Below are 15790 nucleotides of genomic sequence, written 5' to 3'. Positions count from 1 at the left end.
CAAGATGTTTGAGGGGAGGGTTAATATCAGAGTTAATTGTTCTATGTATGTAATAGGTGCAGTAATAAGTATGGATGTTTTGTATGGTGAGTAGGTTTAGTGTTTTGAATATTGGTGGAGTGTGCTGCCTGTAGTGAGAATTTGTTATCATTCTGACTGTAGCCTTTTGTTGGGTAATTAGTGGTCTGAGATGGTTAATTGTTGTTGAGCCCCATGCACAAATTCCATAGGTGAGATAGGGGTAAATAAGAGAGTGATATAGGGCCAGAAGGGCTGACTGTGGAACATAGTACTGTATCTTCGATAGTATGCCTACGGTCTTGGAAATTTTCTTAGAAATTTGTTGTATATGTGTATGAAATTTGAGTCTATTATCAAGGTGGATTCCTAAGAATTTTCCCTCTGTTAGCTTTGTGATAGGTGATCCGTTTATCATTATGTTAAGAGGGACATCTGTAGCTCTGTTACCAAACTGAATGAAGTAGGTTTTGTCAATGTTTAGTGTTAGTTTGTTAGTCCTCATCCAGGTAGATATTTTCTGTAATTCGGTATTTACAGTATTGGCTAGCGTGACTGGGCTCGGGTGAGAGAAGACGTATGTAGTGTCATCTGCAAATAGTGTGGGTTTGAGTAATTGCGAAGCATTTGGTAGGCCATTTATGTATAGGAGAAAGAGAAGAGGGCCAAGGACACTTCCCTGTGGGACACCAACTGTAATTGCTTGTGCGGAAAAGTTTGCCCCATTTGCGTACACATATTGGCTTCTGTTGCTGAGGTATGACTTGAGGTAGTTGAGGGAGTGCCCTCTTATACCATAGTGTGACAATTTTATGTGGAGCAAGTCATGGTCAACTGTATCAAAAGCTTTACGTAAGTCAATGAAGATCCCCAGTGGGACGTCTTTTTTCTCTATTGCAGCGTATATATGTTCCAGCATGTGTGTAATAGCATCATTAGTATTTTTATTAGGCCTGAATCCAAATTGGCAGGGGTTGAGTATGTTTTGGGAGATGAGGAAGGAGTAGATTCGTTTATGAACTAATTTTTCGAAGATTTTTGAGAGAGGGTGTAAGTTGGATATTGGCCTATAGTTATTCAACTCTGTTTGGTCTCCTCCTTTATGGATCGGGGTGACCCTTGTTATTTTGAGAACTGTAGGGAAGGTGGAGGATTCAATGAATTTGTTAAAGAGTGTTGCAATGATTGGTGATAGCACTTGTGACACTTTTTTGTATATAAAGGGTGGTAAGGTATTTAAATCTCCTACCTTGTTTTTTAGTGCGTTGATAATAAGGGAGACTTCATAGGGCTTAGTCAGAGCTAGGAACAGTGTGTTCGGGTAGTTGCCAGTGAGGTAGTCATTTGGTGGGGTATCTGAGCTTGGGATTTTATTGGCAAGGTTTTGTCCTATAGTGGAGAAGAAATCATTGAGTCTGTTTGCTGTTTCTGTTGGTGGGAGTTGGGGTTCATCTGATTTTGCTAATTTTATTTCGCTATTTTGTGATATCTTTTTTGTTCCTAGAATTTCTGATAGGGTTTTCCAGGTCTTTTTTATATCACCTCGTAAGTTGGATAATCTGTTCTCATAATACAATTTTTTTGCCCTTCTTATCAGGCTGGTTAGGATTGACGAGTAAAGTTTTGTTTGGTCTCTGGTTATGTGACCTATTCTGTACTGTTTTTCATATCGGTGTTTTGTGTTTATGGATATGAGAATGCTGGGTGTTAGTCAGGGACTGTTCAGTCTCTTAGCTGTCATCTGTTTAGTTTTTTTAGGGCAGTGCTTGTTATAGAGGTATTGGGTCTTTTTTAGAAAATTATTAATACATTCGTCAATATCTGTATAGATTTCTAGCTCAGTGTGGCAGTCAATGTTTGTTACTGATATTGTGAAGTTATTAATGGTTGCCTCATTGTGAAGTCTGAAGGTGACTTTAGTAGTGTCTTGGGGTAATTTACCAAGAGTTATGAGGAAAGTAGGGTAGTGGTCTGTGGTATTATCTGTAATTATGCCTGATTTTAAAGGGGATATGGTGTTGGTCCAGATGTGGTCAAGTAGGGAAACACTAGTCTCTGTAACTCTTGTAGGTTTTGTTACTGTTGGTAGCAACATGCAGTTACTCATAGTGTTTGTGAATTCAGTAACGTGTGGGTCCTGGTCTTGCAGGAGATTTATATTGAAGTCACCTGAGAGTAGTAAGTGATCTTTGTTCATGCGTGCATCAGTTATCATACTTCCTAGGTTTTGACTAAATTGGCTAATGTTTGACTGTGGAACTCTGTAGATGTTTATCACTGCGAGAGGTTTTTGTAGGTATTTGGATTTGAATTTAGCTATTATATATTCACCATGTTCATCCCATGTGCAAGTATTAGTGATACATTCTAGTTGGTCTGAGTAGTATATAGCTGTGCCACCCCCTTGTTGGTCTGGCCTACAGTTGTGTATGGCTGTGTAACCAGGAATGGCATAGACATCTGTAGTATCGCTAAGTGAGGAGCATACTGTAATGGGAGTGGGTTTGTGTCAGCTATCTTTGATATTGTTTTAATGTCACCTTTGCACCATTTATAACATTTCTGGTATATTTTTAAATGTTATACAGTAGTGTATAGCATATTGTAATAAACAGAACAGTAGAAATCAGCTCTAATATCATTATTTAGGCATGCATACTGGTCAGAGAGCCTGTCATGAGTCCAAGGCATCGGTAAACGAGTACGTCGCTAAGTGAGGAGAGGCTGTATTCATGTCTGAATTATGATATTTTCAACTTATGATGGGATTGTCGGAACCTAATCCCATCTAAAGTCGCGAAGCACCTGTAACTGCTTTACTAGTTTAGCAAGACAATAAATCAGATGGTTGGAACTACATTCTTTATTATTATTTTTTGTTTTTTGCACATAAATTTACAGACTATGAGCTACTGTTATACTCTAGCTCGTTTCAAAGCCCGGGCCAATGTAAGGTACACTACCACCTTCCCAAAGATGCAACCCACAACAGATATCTATTTACTATTACAAAAAACACTTTATTTCTATAAACTGAGGTAGAGTATATTATACAATTAAGGTGACTGACATATATACAACTACTTATAGAAAGCCCCTTATTATATAAAGCATTTTGGGCATCTTTAAAACCAAATTATGATTACAAGTATATGAGAATAATATACATACTAATTTTTAAAATACTGGAAGTATGCCTGTATTTAGTAGTTCAATATAAAAATATAATGATATACGAAGGAATTAGCTAGGTACATAAATCAAAGGAATGACAGCCAAGGCCAGAGACAATAGAGGATGAAAGAATTGCTCAGTATAATTAAAAGCATAAGGACTGCAGGTACCTTTAAATCTTTGAAGAGTTTCACTACTCTTGGAGCCCGCAGGCTCGTCTGGTGCGTGCCTGGTCAACCAAGCTGTTGCTGCTAGAGGTCCACTGCCCCACATATCCATCACAGCCTGATTGATCGGGCACTTGGTGAAGATACTCATCCTCTTGAAGGCTTCTACACTTGTTTTAGCCGTGTTTTTGATATCTTCTGGGAGAAGACCCGGGCCGGTACTTCCGGCCCGGGTCTGGGACCCTAGATGTTGATACAGTGTTCCCTTCTTGTCCCCACTGCACCCCTGCTCCTCACTGGATTTATTTTACACTTCCTCCCATATCTCTCACTCCAGTATGTTATGGCAGTGTGAAGATTTGGGATCAGGCCCTCGAGTACTTTCCAGGTATATATTATCATGTATTTCTCTCTCTCCTCTGCTCCAGTGAGTACATGTTCAAGACTTGAAGGCATTCCCAGTAATTTAGGTGCTTTATTGGCTCAATGTGAGCTGTAAACGATCTCTGTAATGTTCCACTTCTGATATTTCTCCTGCTTTGAATGGGGCCGTAAGCAGGAGAAATATCAGAGCTGGAACTAATACAGAGATAGTTTACAGCTCACATTGAGCCAGTAAAGCACCTAAATTACTGGGAATGCCTTCAAGTCTTGAACATGTACTCAATGGAGCAGATGAGACTTGCCAACAGTGTATGTCTCATCTCACCTGGTAATTCAACTTGGGTATCTTTGGTTGTGACCCAAGCACTCTACCACTGAGACAGGTGTTGGTGATCTGGTCTATGAATAACTGCCCACAAACAAAATAAATTCTCTGCCTTCTAAGAGACATTTTAAATTCAAAATAAGTATATTAGTTCTAGTTAAAATAATACTGACCTGGGGAAAGAGTGGACCAAGTATAATGAAGGTTAGAAAATGAAAGTCCTTCACATCAAACAAGAGAACAACCTTGTTGAAACGCTCTGCATCGTACTCAATCACAGCGCAACCAAACAAACACAAAACCTGAAAACATCATGATGAAAATTAGACACGTGCAACATCCGGGTATTTTTATTGTAAACATTTCACCATCCAGTGGCTTTATCAATACAAATTCAAGTACATAATGGGAAAACATTGACTATATAACAAAATCATACATAAAAAAAATATATTAATAGACAGTCATACACAATAAAGAACAAAAAGCCACAATACCATGATTGGAGCAATTCACAAAAAACCTGCACATAACAAAAACAAAATCCCCCCAACAAACACAGAATACAACCTCGTTCATATTTGCTAATATACAGGGCCTTAAGCCATCCACCAACAACAAAATACCTTTTATCAGTGGACTTCTAGAGGAGTCTAATGCAATGTTTGCAGTCTTCACAGAGACTCACACAAAAGATCACTTTGACAGTGAAATATGGATAAGTGGTTACAACCTTTTTAGATGCGACAGAATGAACAGGCAACAAGGGGGGGTTGGCCTGTATGTCAAAGAGTCCCTCATCTGCATGGAGTTGCTGAACACCACAAATGAGGTAGTTGAAGTTCTATCAATAAAGATCGAGAACCAAAACCTAGTCATTGTGGTTGTATATAAGCCACCAGATGCAATCTCACAACAGTTCAAGGAACAGCTACTGAAAATTGATTACTGTCTGGAAAACCTTCCAGCTCCATTCCCAAACATCTTACTGCTTGGTGATTTCAACCTAAGGCATACAAAATGGAAGAATGTAGCAAATAACGTTATAGTTGAAACAATCCCCGGAGGTAGCGCAGATGAAAGGTCACACACACATGAGCTACTAAGTCTCTGCGAAAAACACACCTTAAGCCAGCAGATAGTGGAGCCAACAAGACTAGAAAACATACTTGACCTTATCTTCACAAATAATGAGGACCTGATAAGAGACATAAGAATATCAAAAACAACTAATTCCGATCACAACCTAATCGAAGCCCAGACATACATGCATAGGGGTCCTGATCAGCAGAATGCATGTACCTGTGAAGATGTCTTCACAAAATACAACTTCAACAACAAGAACATCAACTGGGACCAGGTAAACCATGTCCTAAACGAAACATGTTGGGAAGATATCTTAAATGACATGGATCCAAACCAGTGCCTTGAAAGGATCAACTTCCTGGCAGCTGAAGCATGTTCTATACATATTCCCCTAAGAAAAAAGAAGAGCAGGAGTAAACTGGAGAGAGAAAGATGCTCCCTCAACAGAAGACGATGAAGAGTCACTGAGCTCCTCAGGAGTGCTAGAATATCTCATACACGAAAGGAGGCACTGACCAGGGAAGTGGAAACTATTGAACTTAAGTTAAATGACTCTTACAGGAACCAGGAGAGACAGAAGGAGCTTAAAGCTATTAGTGAAATTGAAAGAAATTCAAAATATTTCTTTTCATATGACAAAAACAAGGCAAATACACATCTAGTATCGGGCCCTTACTCAGACAGGGTGGGACTTACACAGATGACAACAAGGAAATGAGTGAAATATTGAAATCCCAGTATGACTCTGTGTTTAGTGAACCACTAATCGGTCTGAGGATTGACGACCCAAATGATTTCTTCATGAATGAGCCTCAAAACTCCATAAATGTATGCCAGATTTCCGACATTACCCTAACTTCGATAGATTTCGAAAAAGCCATTGACAACATGCCCATGCACTCAGCCCCGGGCCCAGACTCGTGGAACTCTGTTTTCATTAAGAACTGCAAGAAACCCCTCTCGCGTGCCCTAAGTACACTATGGAGGAGGAGCTTGGACATGGGTGAAATTCCACAGTCACTTAAAACAACGGATATAGCCCCACTCCATAAAGGTGGCAGCAAAGCATTAGCTAAGAACTATAGACCAATAGCTCTGACATCCCACATCATAAAAATCTTTGAAAGAGTGCTAAGAAGCAGGATTGCAAATCACCTGGATTCCCAAAATCTGCACAATCCAGGGCAACATGGGTTCAGGGCAGGTCGCTACTGCCTCTCACAACTACTGGATCACTATGATATGGCCTTGGATGCACTGGAAGAAAATCAGAATGCAGATGTAATATACACAGACTTTGCAAAAGCATTTGACAAATGCGATCATGGCGTAATAGCCCATAAAATACGTGCTAAAGGAATAACTGGGAAAGTGGGGAGATGGATCTTCAGCTTCCTAATAAATCGAACACAAAGAGTAGTGGTCAACAGAGTTAAATCGGAGGCTGCCATAGTGAAGAGCTCTGTTCCACAAGGCACAGTACTCACCCCCATCTTATTCCTCATCCTCATATCAGACATAGACAGAGATATACATCACAGCACCGTATCATCCTTTGTGGATGATACTAGGGTCTGCATGAGGCTGTCATCTGCTGAGGATGTGGTTAACCTCCAAGAAGATATAAACAAAGTTTTCCAGTGGGCAACGGTAAACAATATGATGTTCAATGAGGACAAATTCCAACTACTCCGTTATGGAAAACTGGAGGAGATAATAACTAGAACAGAGTATACTACAGACTCTGGCCATACAATAGAGCGGAAAAATAATGTAAGGGACCTGGGAGTAGTAATGTCTGAGGATCTCACTTTCAAGGATCACAACAGTGCCACGATCGCACGTACAAAGAAAATGATAGTTTGGATAATGAGAACGTTCAAAACGAGAGATGCCAAGCCAATGATGATCCTTTTCAAATTACTTGTTCTCTCTAGGCTGGAATACTGCTGTACATTAACATCTCCATTCAAAGCAGGAGAAATCGCAGATCTAGAGTGTACAGAGATTCTTTACTGCACGTATAAGTTCTGTCAAGCACCTTAACTACTGGGAATGCTTGGAAGCACTTGACTTGTACTCGTTGGAACACAAGAGGGAGAGATATATCGTAATCTACACTTGGAAAATCCTGGAAGGAATGGTCCCAAATCTGCACACAGAAATCACTCCCTACGAAAGTAAAAGACTGGGCAGGCGATGCAAAATGCCCCCAATAAAAAGTAGGGGCACCATTGGTACACTAAGAGAAAACACCATAAGTGTCCGGGGCCCAAGACTGTTCAACAGCCTCCCATCAAGCATTAGGGGAATTGCCAATAAACCCCTGGCTGCCTTCAAGAGAGAGCTGGGCAGATACCTAAAGTCAGTGCCGGATCAGCTGCGGCCAGCAGCCACAGCCTAGTTGATCAGGCCCTGATCCATCGGGAGGCCTGGTCATGGACCGGGCCGCGGGGTCGTTGATCCCCGGAATAACCTCCAGGTAACCTCCAGGAGAAACTTATGACAATGTAATGGTTCGACTTGGACCACCACACTTCAGTGTGACTAATTAATGGTCCAAGTTGAACTGAAACATTGTCATCAGTTTCATTCTCCAATGTGCAGGTTATTTGTGAATCATACACAATACTAATATTTTTTTTTTTTTATTATCACACTGGCCGATTCCCACCAAGGCAGGGTGGCCCGAAAAAGAAAAACTTTCACCATCATTCACTCCATCACTGTCTTGCCAGAAGGGTGCTTTACACTACAGTTTTAAACTGCAACATTAACACCCCTCCTTCAGAGTGCAGGCACTGTACTTCCCATCTCCAGGACTCAAGTCCGGCCTGCCGGTTTCCCTGAATCCCTTCATAAATGTTACTTTGCTCACACTCCAACATACTCTAACTTGAGCCTCACTATCCTCGTAAAAACTCTTCACTGCTTTCAGTAACCTACCTCCTACACCATACACTTGCAACATCTGCCACATTGCCCCCCTATCCACCCTGTCATACGCCTTTTCCAAATCCATAAATGCTACAAAGACCTCTTTAGCCTTATCTAAATACTGTTCACTTATATGTTTCACTGTAAACACCTGGTCCACACACCCCCTACCTTTCCTAAAGCCTCCTTGTTCATCTGCTATCCTATTCTCCGTCTTACTCTTAATTCTTTCAATTATAACTCTACCATACACTTTACCAGGTACACTCAACAGACTTATCCCCCTATAATTTTTGCACTCTCTTTTATCCCCTTTGCCTTTATACAAAGGAACTATGCATACTAATGTATGCTAAATATGGTTTGACTGTGGCCAGTTTCCAGAGATGTTCTACTCTCACAGCCTAACCTGTGGTGGGATATTCCTAGTGAGAGCCTGTTTAACTAGGCAACTGCCATTCCAGGCCATAAAATCTGAAAAAAATACCTTTTGTATTCATTCCATAGACTACATGCTTTTACGTTTTAAGCAAGAAAATTATCTCTGTATATTTTCTAGCCTAGATACTGTATCTAAAATGAGTTTAGAGAACAGTATAGTATTCCAGATAAGAAAGCAGAGCATTTTTTAAATACAGTATTGTTAGCACAATAGTTCTGAAATATCTATTACATTACCTTCCATTTCCAAAACTAAGTTACGCCAATGAATATACGTATTCTGCAAGGAGGTAAAACACCAAAATGCCTGAAATGCTTCGGCATGATAGTGGCTTTTTTTTGCACTTACCAAATCAATACTGTAATTACACATTGTAAACTATGCATGGAAATAAAAATTTTAATTTGAATTTCAACATTGGAAGAAGGTTACGAGAGGGACTAATACAGAAATTAAAATTCTCTTCCAGTTACAATACTGATTTGGACTGTTTTCTCATCTGACCTCCTGGTATTAAATGCCAGCAAAGATGGAATTAAAAAGATTTTGCAAACTCCTATTTTCTACAACATTAAAATTTAAAAAACTACAATATGCATGTCAAATGGTACTGAATTCTCCTCACAGATTTTTGTCGAAGTGTACACAGCACTGTTCCTTAAACTGCTACAGTATTAATTTATAATACAGGCAGGCCCTGCTTTACAGTGCTTCACTTGACAGTGTTTCGCTAATACAGCAAAATTCAGTAATTTAGTAATTTATTATTCAGACTTCCTACAATAAATATATTCTCCACTCACTACAAGCTAAGGACAAAAATATTTTCAGGTAAGTAATGCATAATATATACACATTTTTAGGCCAAGCTATATTGCTCACATAATATATAGCATTAACATGTTATCAGGATTTTATATGCATTTGAAAGTGAAAAAAAAGGCTATGATTCACGTTACAACAAATTTTGCTTCGTAGTAGTAGCCCGGAACCTAACCTGCTATATAATATAATAATAAAGTATAATATTATTACAAAGGCACAAATGGAAATTTAAAAACAAACTTACCACTTACAAAAATCATAGTTTTAAGAATTAATGTATTCAGATGCACAAATAACTTTCGTGCTGCAAGGAATGGTGCAATTATAATTGCACCATTCCTTGCAATACGTAAAATATTTTTCTACGAATATAAAATGCTAGAAACAAAAAAAAGTTTCTGATAAAATCTGTAAAATAAATATGAAGTAGGATATTTGATTAACTGATATCTATAAATGTGATGTACTCAAAGCTCATAAGCAATTCTGGTTTACTCTTTCTCACACCACTGTAAAACAAGAAAGTTTGAGAAGAGAGAGGAAGCATCAATGTATAACACTCCTCCTTAGGCAGGAAAATGTAGTGATTTCAGATCAGGTTTAGCCTAAATTTGTTGCATGAAAAGCTGCGAAAAGTGATACTAAGAGATTAGATTAAATCTAGACATTTATATATGCATTACATCCCACATGATAATATTACATAAGGTATTGTCATGTCACAACCCACATGACATATTATATAAGGTATTTCTCTATTATGACTATGGCAGAACGTCTATCTATAGAATAAAAAGAAAATTATGTTTAACAATATTTCAGATTTAATTAAAATTTGTTTTAGCCCATAATTAGGCTTTTCAGTTGTAAACGCTTTCTTTCTCTCTCTCTAACTAATCATAAGTCAAGATCTAAAATGCTAAAAAATGCCAAAAAAAAAAAAAAAATAAATAAAATATTAAAACTGCAAAGCTATAACATCAATCAAAATATAAGTAGGCCAACTCTATAAAACAGGCAAGATTAAGATCAGAACTAATAACCACCTATAAAATAAATCTATTAACCCTTTCAGGGTCCAAGGCCCAAATCCGGAGTCACGCACCAGTGTCCAAGAATTTTCAAAAAAAAAATTTGTTATTTTTTCTTATGAAATCGTAGAGAATCTTTTTGTGAAGGTAATAAAACAAAAAGTACGAAATTTGGTGGAAAATTGACGAAATTATGCTCTCGCGAATTTTGATGTGTCAGCGATATTTACGAATCGGCGATTTTGCCGACTTTGACTCCCATTTTAGGCCAATTACATTATTCCAATCAACCAAATTCTTACCTATTTCACTAGTATTACTTCTATTCTATCGATTGAGCACAAGAAATCGCCAAGTCAACTGTTTCAACTGCAAAATAAAGTGATCGGAAATTGTTAATTTGGCCAATTTAACACAAAGTTCAAAATATTTCAATTTCAAAATAGGGTCCAGAATGAACAATGTAGGCATTCCTGGCACTAAACTAACATTTCCTCTGTTCATTAGTTATGTTTTGAGGCTTTACAAATAAATTCCATTTTGATTTTTTATTCACATAATGAATTTTTATTCACACCAAAAAATAGAAGATTTACTGTTATGCAATACTGTAATAATTGTATAAATATCATCACCATATTTGTGAATGTATATTAGACCCACCAGCTGACGTGTATTAGACTTGTGAGGTCGTTTGTTTACTCTTGAATATCGGCAAAAATTTAACATTTCCGCTACTTTGAGCTCAGTTTCAAGCCATTTCCAATGCTAAAACCAATCAAAATCATCTCTATTTCTGTAATATGTCTTCCATTCTATCAAATGAGACCAAGAAATCGCAAATACAACTATAAAAAACATACGAAAAAACACTGCAAAGTTGCTGTTTTAATCGAAAAATCATGATTTCATTTTTTTTCTCTCATTATACACAGCGTGCTGCAGGATCTGTTTTATGTGGTGCACACATACCACATAGATGTATTCTCTCATATCTAGGCCCAAATGTACCACTCACAGTTTATCAGAGTGAGCTGAGCTCATGGCGTAGATCTACGGTTTGGACCCTGAACGTAAAGCCGTAGATCTACGGGACGGACCCTGAAAGGGTTAAATTTAAACCTTGCCAAATAATAGTCATACATTCAATTAAATTAAACTTAGACTGCAAAACTCACCTGAGCAATGAACTGCTTTCTAGTTTCAAAACACAACACCGATTTCCTCACTTTCTCCTCAAGTAATTCCAGCACTCTCTCGACGTAATCCATGAGACAAGTACCTGGAGGTACTGCTGGAAGTGCTAGTGTGTTAGCACCTCCTATGAGGAGCTCAACACGTGGCGAGAGATGTAGCTTGGGAACAAACACACCCTCATTCTGGAAAGAAATTTAATTAAAAATGTGTAAATTTCAAAGAAAATGGAGGATTTTTTTTTATTAACACACAGGCCATTTCCCACCAAGGCAGGGTGGCCTGAAAAAGAAAAACTTTCATCATCATTCACTCCATCACTGTCTTGCCAGAGGCGTGCCTACACTACAGTCATAAAACTGCAACATTAACACCCCTCCTTCAGAGTGCGGACACTGTACTTCCCATCTCAAGTTCAGCCTACCAAAGATATGTACACAAATAACTCACACATAGGAGAGAGGATCTTATGACGATGTTTTGGTTCGACTTGGACTCTATTATTTGTGTTTTGTTCCAGTTATAGTATTGTGCCTTTCTGTTCTTTAAAAGATAAGTAGAAATGTAGCAATTTATCTGCAGTGCATATTATAACTGCAAGGCTTCCTCTAACAGTCTGACCTAAGCTAGATTTTTCTTGTGAATGCCTACTCAATCAGGATGTTGCAGCTTGCATGACCCTTACAGCTTGGCTCATCTGGCACCGTCTGAAAAAACTTGGCAAGTTCCCACCTAACAACTCTAGTTGTGCAGTAGTAATTTCAAAGAAATCTATACAAATATGAACAAAAATCTCCAGAAACTTGCAATTTTAAAATTTAAGACAAATATTATCATAATCATAATAATATATCATAAATATTATCATAGTAGTACCAACATTCTTATATGAGTGTGAAGCTTGGGTTGTAAATGCTGCAGCAAGGAGGTGGTTGGAGGCAGTGGAGATGTCCTGTCTAAGAGCAATGTGTGGTGTAAATATTATGCAGAAAATTCAGAGTGTGGAAATTAGGAGAAGGTGTGGAGTTAATAAAAGTATTATTCACAGGGCTGAATAGGGTTTGTTGAGGTGGTTTGGTCATTTAGAGAGAATGGATCAAAGTAGAATGACATGGAGAACGTATAAATCTGTAGGGGAAGGAAGGCGGGGTAGGGGTTGTCCTCAAAAAGGTTGGAGGGAGGGGGTAAAGGAGGTGTTGTGGGCAAGGGGTTTGGACTTCCAGCAAGCGTGCGTGAGCGTGTTAGATAGGAGTGAATGGAGACGAATGGTATTTGGGACCTGACGATCTGTTGGAGTGTGAGCAGGGTAATATTTAGTGAAGGGATTCAGGGAAACCGGTTATTTTATATAACCGGACTTAAGTCCTGGAAATGGGAAGTACAATGCCTGCACTCTAAAGGAGGGGTTTGGGATATTGGCAGTTTGGAGAGATATACTGTGTATTTTTATACGTATATACTTCTAAACTGTTGTATTCTGGGCACCTCTGCAAAAACAGTGATTATGTGTGAGTGAGGTGAAAGTGTTGAATGATGATGAAAGTATTTTCTTTTGGGGGATTTTCTTTCTCTTTGGGTCACCCAGCCTCGGTGGGAGATGGCTGACTTGTTGAAAAAAAAAAAATTATCATAATGATTTGTCTCCAATTCAAAGACTGCTACAGCATTTTATTTTGCAATGCAACATAGCAGGTGCTCACTAAAATGTTTGGTGCCTCATAAAAATAAGAGAAAATAAAAGAGAAAGAGAGATGAAGAAAGACAAAAAAGATAACTTTCTGAACAGAGGTGCCACTGAACAGTTGCCAGTTTTAAAGAAAAATCAACCACCTACCCTTTCTGTCCAAAAAAGAGCAAATATAAATTAAACAGTTACCAATGGGTGTTACAACAAACAATATATTACAGTATAAGGTAAGTGCAGGTTGTTCTCAATTAATAAATGAGATATATCCTGAAAACCTTTCATAACTAGTGGTCAGAACTCTGAACCAATTTTCCACAGAAACCCATAATATAATCCAAGATACATTAAGGGGCACTAATATTACCTGTCTACAGTAATTTCGAATTTTCAACAATATATGAAACGTAGTAGGTTGGTAGACAGCAACCACCCAGAGAGGTACTACCGTTCTGCCAAGTGAGTGTAAAACGAAAGCCTGTAATTGTTTTACATGATGGTAGGATTACTGGTGTCTTTTGTCTGTCTCATAAATATGCAAGATTACAGGTACGTCTTGCTACTTCTACTTACACTTGGGTCACACTACATGTTTATTTATATACACTCATCTGAGTTTTCTTAGATTTTATCTTAGTTCTTGTTCTAATTACTTTTCCTTTTATATCCATGGGGAAGTGGAATAAGAATCTTTCCTCCATAAGCCATGCGTGTTGTAAAAGTCAACTAAAATGCCGGGAACAATGGGCTAGTAACCCCTGTTCCTGTAATAATTACTAAAAAGAATAATAAGAAGAAGAAAATTGTCAAAGTGGGAAGTCTGAATGTGCATGGATGTTGTGCGAATGATAAGAAAGAGATGATTGTGGATGTTATGAATGAGAAGAAGCTGGATGTCTTGGCTTTAAGTGAAACAAAGCTGAAGGGGGTGGGCGAGTTTCAGTGGAGAGGAATAAATGGGATTAGGTCAGGTGTTTCTAATAGAGTTAGAGCTAAAGAAGGAGTAGCAATAATGCTGAAGGATGAGCTATGGCAGGAAAAGAGGGACTATAAATGTATTAACCCTTTCAGGGTCCAAGGCCAAAATCTGAAGTCACGCACCAGTGTCCAAGAATTTAAAAAAAAAAAATTTGTTATTTTTTCTTATGAAATCGTAGAGAATCTTTTTGTGAAGGTAATAAAACAAAAAGTACGAAATTTGGTGGAAAATTGACGAAATTATGCTCTCGCGAATTTTGATGTGTCAGCGATATTTATGAATCGGCGATTTTGCCGACTTTGACTCCCATTTTAGGCCAATTACATTATTCCAATCAACCAAATTCTTAGCTATTTCACTAGTATTACTTCTATTCTATCGATTGAGCACAAGAAATCGCCAAGTCAACTGTTTCAACTACAAAATAAAGTGATCAGAAATTGTTAATTTGGCCAATTTAACACAAAGTTCAAAATATTCCAATTTCAAAATAGGCTCCAGAATAAACAATGTAGGTATTCCTGGAACTAAACTAACATTTCCTCTGTTCATTAGTTACATTTTGAGGCTTTACAAATAAATTCCATTTTGATTTTTTATTCACATAATGAATTTTTATTCACACCAAAAAATAGAAGATTTACTGTTATGCAATACTGTAATAATTGTATAAATATCATCACCATATTTGTGAATGTATATTAGACCCACCAGCTGACGTGTATTAGATGTGTGAGGTCGTTTGTTTACTCTTGAATATCGGCAAAAATTTAACATTTCTGCTACTTTGAGCTCAGTTTCAAGCCATTTCCAGTGCTAAAACCAATCAAAATCATCTCTATTTCTGTAATATGTCTTCCATTCTATCAAATGAGACCAAGAAATCGCAAATACAACTATAAAAAACATACGAAAAAACATTGCAAAGTCGCTGTTTTAATCGAAAAATCATGATCTCAGTTTTTTTCTCTCATTATACACAGTGTGCTGCAGGATCTGTTTTATGTGGTGCACACATACCACATAGATGTATTCTCTCATATCTAGGCCCAAATGTACCACTCACAGTTTATCAGAGTGAGCTGAGCTCATGGCGTAGATCTACGGTTTGGACACTCACCATAAAGCCGTAGATCTACGGGACGGACCCTGAAAGGGTTAATTAAAGGATTATGTGGAGTAAAATAAAGGTTGGATGTGAGAAGTGGGTTATAGTAAGCGTATTTGCACCTGGGGAAGAAAGAAGTATAGAGGAGAAAGAGAGAGCTTTTGGGAAAAAAGAGGAAATATACATCTTGTAAGGTTGAGGAACAGATCAAGTAAACTGTTATTATCAGGAAGGGCTAGGCCCTCAGGGGTCATACAGAACCTGGGGAAATGGGAGGCAATCAGGTACAATCCAGGTATGAGTAGGAAAGGCTTAATTCCTTGGATAAAAAGTCCCTCCATGATACCAGTGATAAGTTGAACAATGTTGAACATTTGGAGTGGATGATTAACATGCTAAGAGACATATAATGACATTACAAACAGTTAGTGATGGG

At 38.0% G+C, this 15790-nt stretch overlaps 1 protein-coding gene across 3 annotated transcripts in view; it reads right to left on the bottom strand.

Moving 5' to 3' along the window:
- Window positions 1-15790, bottom strand: part of LOC128695248 (BRISC and BRCA1-A complex member 2-like) — a 36207-nt gene that overhangs the window by 3891 nt on the left and 16526 nt on the right. For all 3 annotated transcript variants that reach the window (XM_070096774.1, XM_070096768.1, XM_070096782.1), the window contains 2 exons: window positions 11568-11768; window positions 4242-4370 (listed from right to left, as the gene is read on the bottom strand). In XM_070096774.1, coding sequence (XP_069952875.1) covers window positions 4242-4370; window positions 11568-11768 — 330 coding nt within the window. The remainder of the gene's footprint in view (window positions 1-4241; window positions 4371-11567; window positions 11769-15790) is intronic.

This window comes from Cherax quadricarinatus, chromosome 4 (assembly GCF_038502225.1).
Source record: "Cherax quadricarinatus isolate ZL_2023a chromosome 4, ASM3850222v1, whole genome shotgun sequence".
NCBI classification, from domain to species: domain Eukaryota; kingdom Metazoa; phylum Arthropoda; class Malacostraca; order Decapoda; family Parastacidae; genus Cherax; species Cherax quadricarinatus.
Note: the sequence above shows the minus strand (reverse complement) of the source record. Positions and strands in the feature narration are given on the sequence as shown.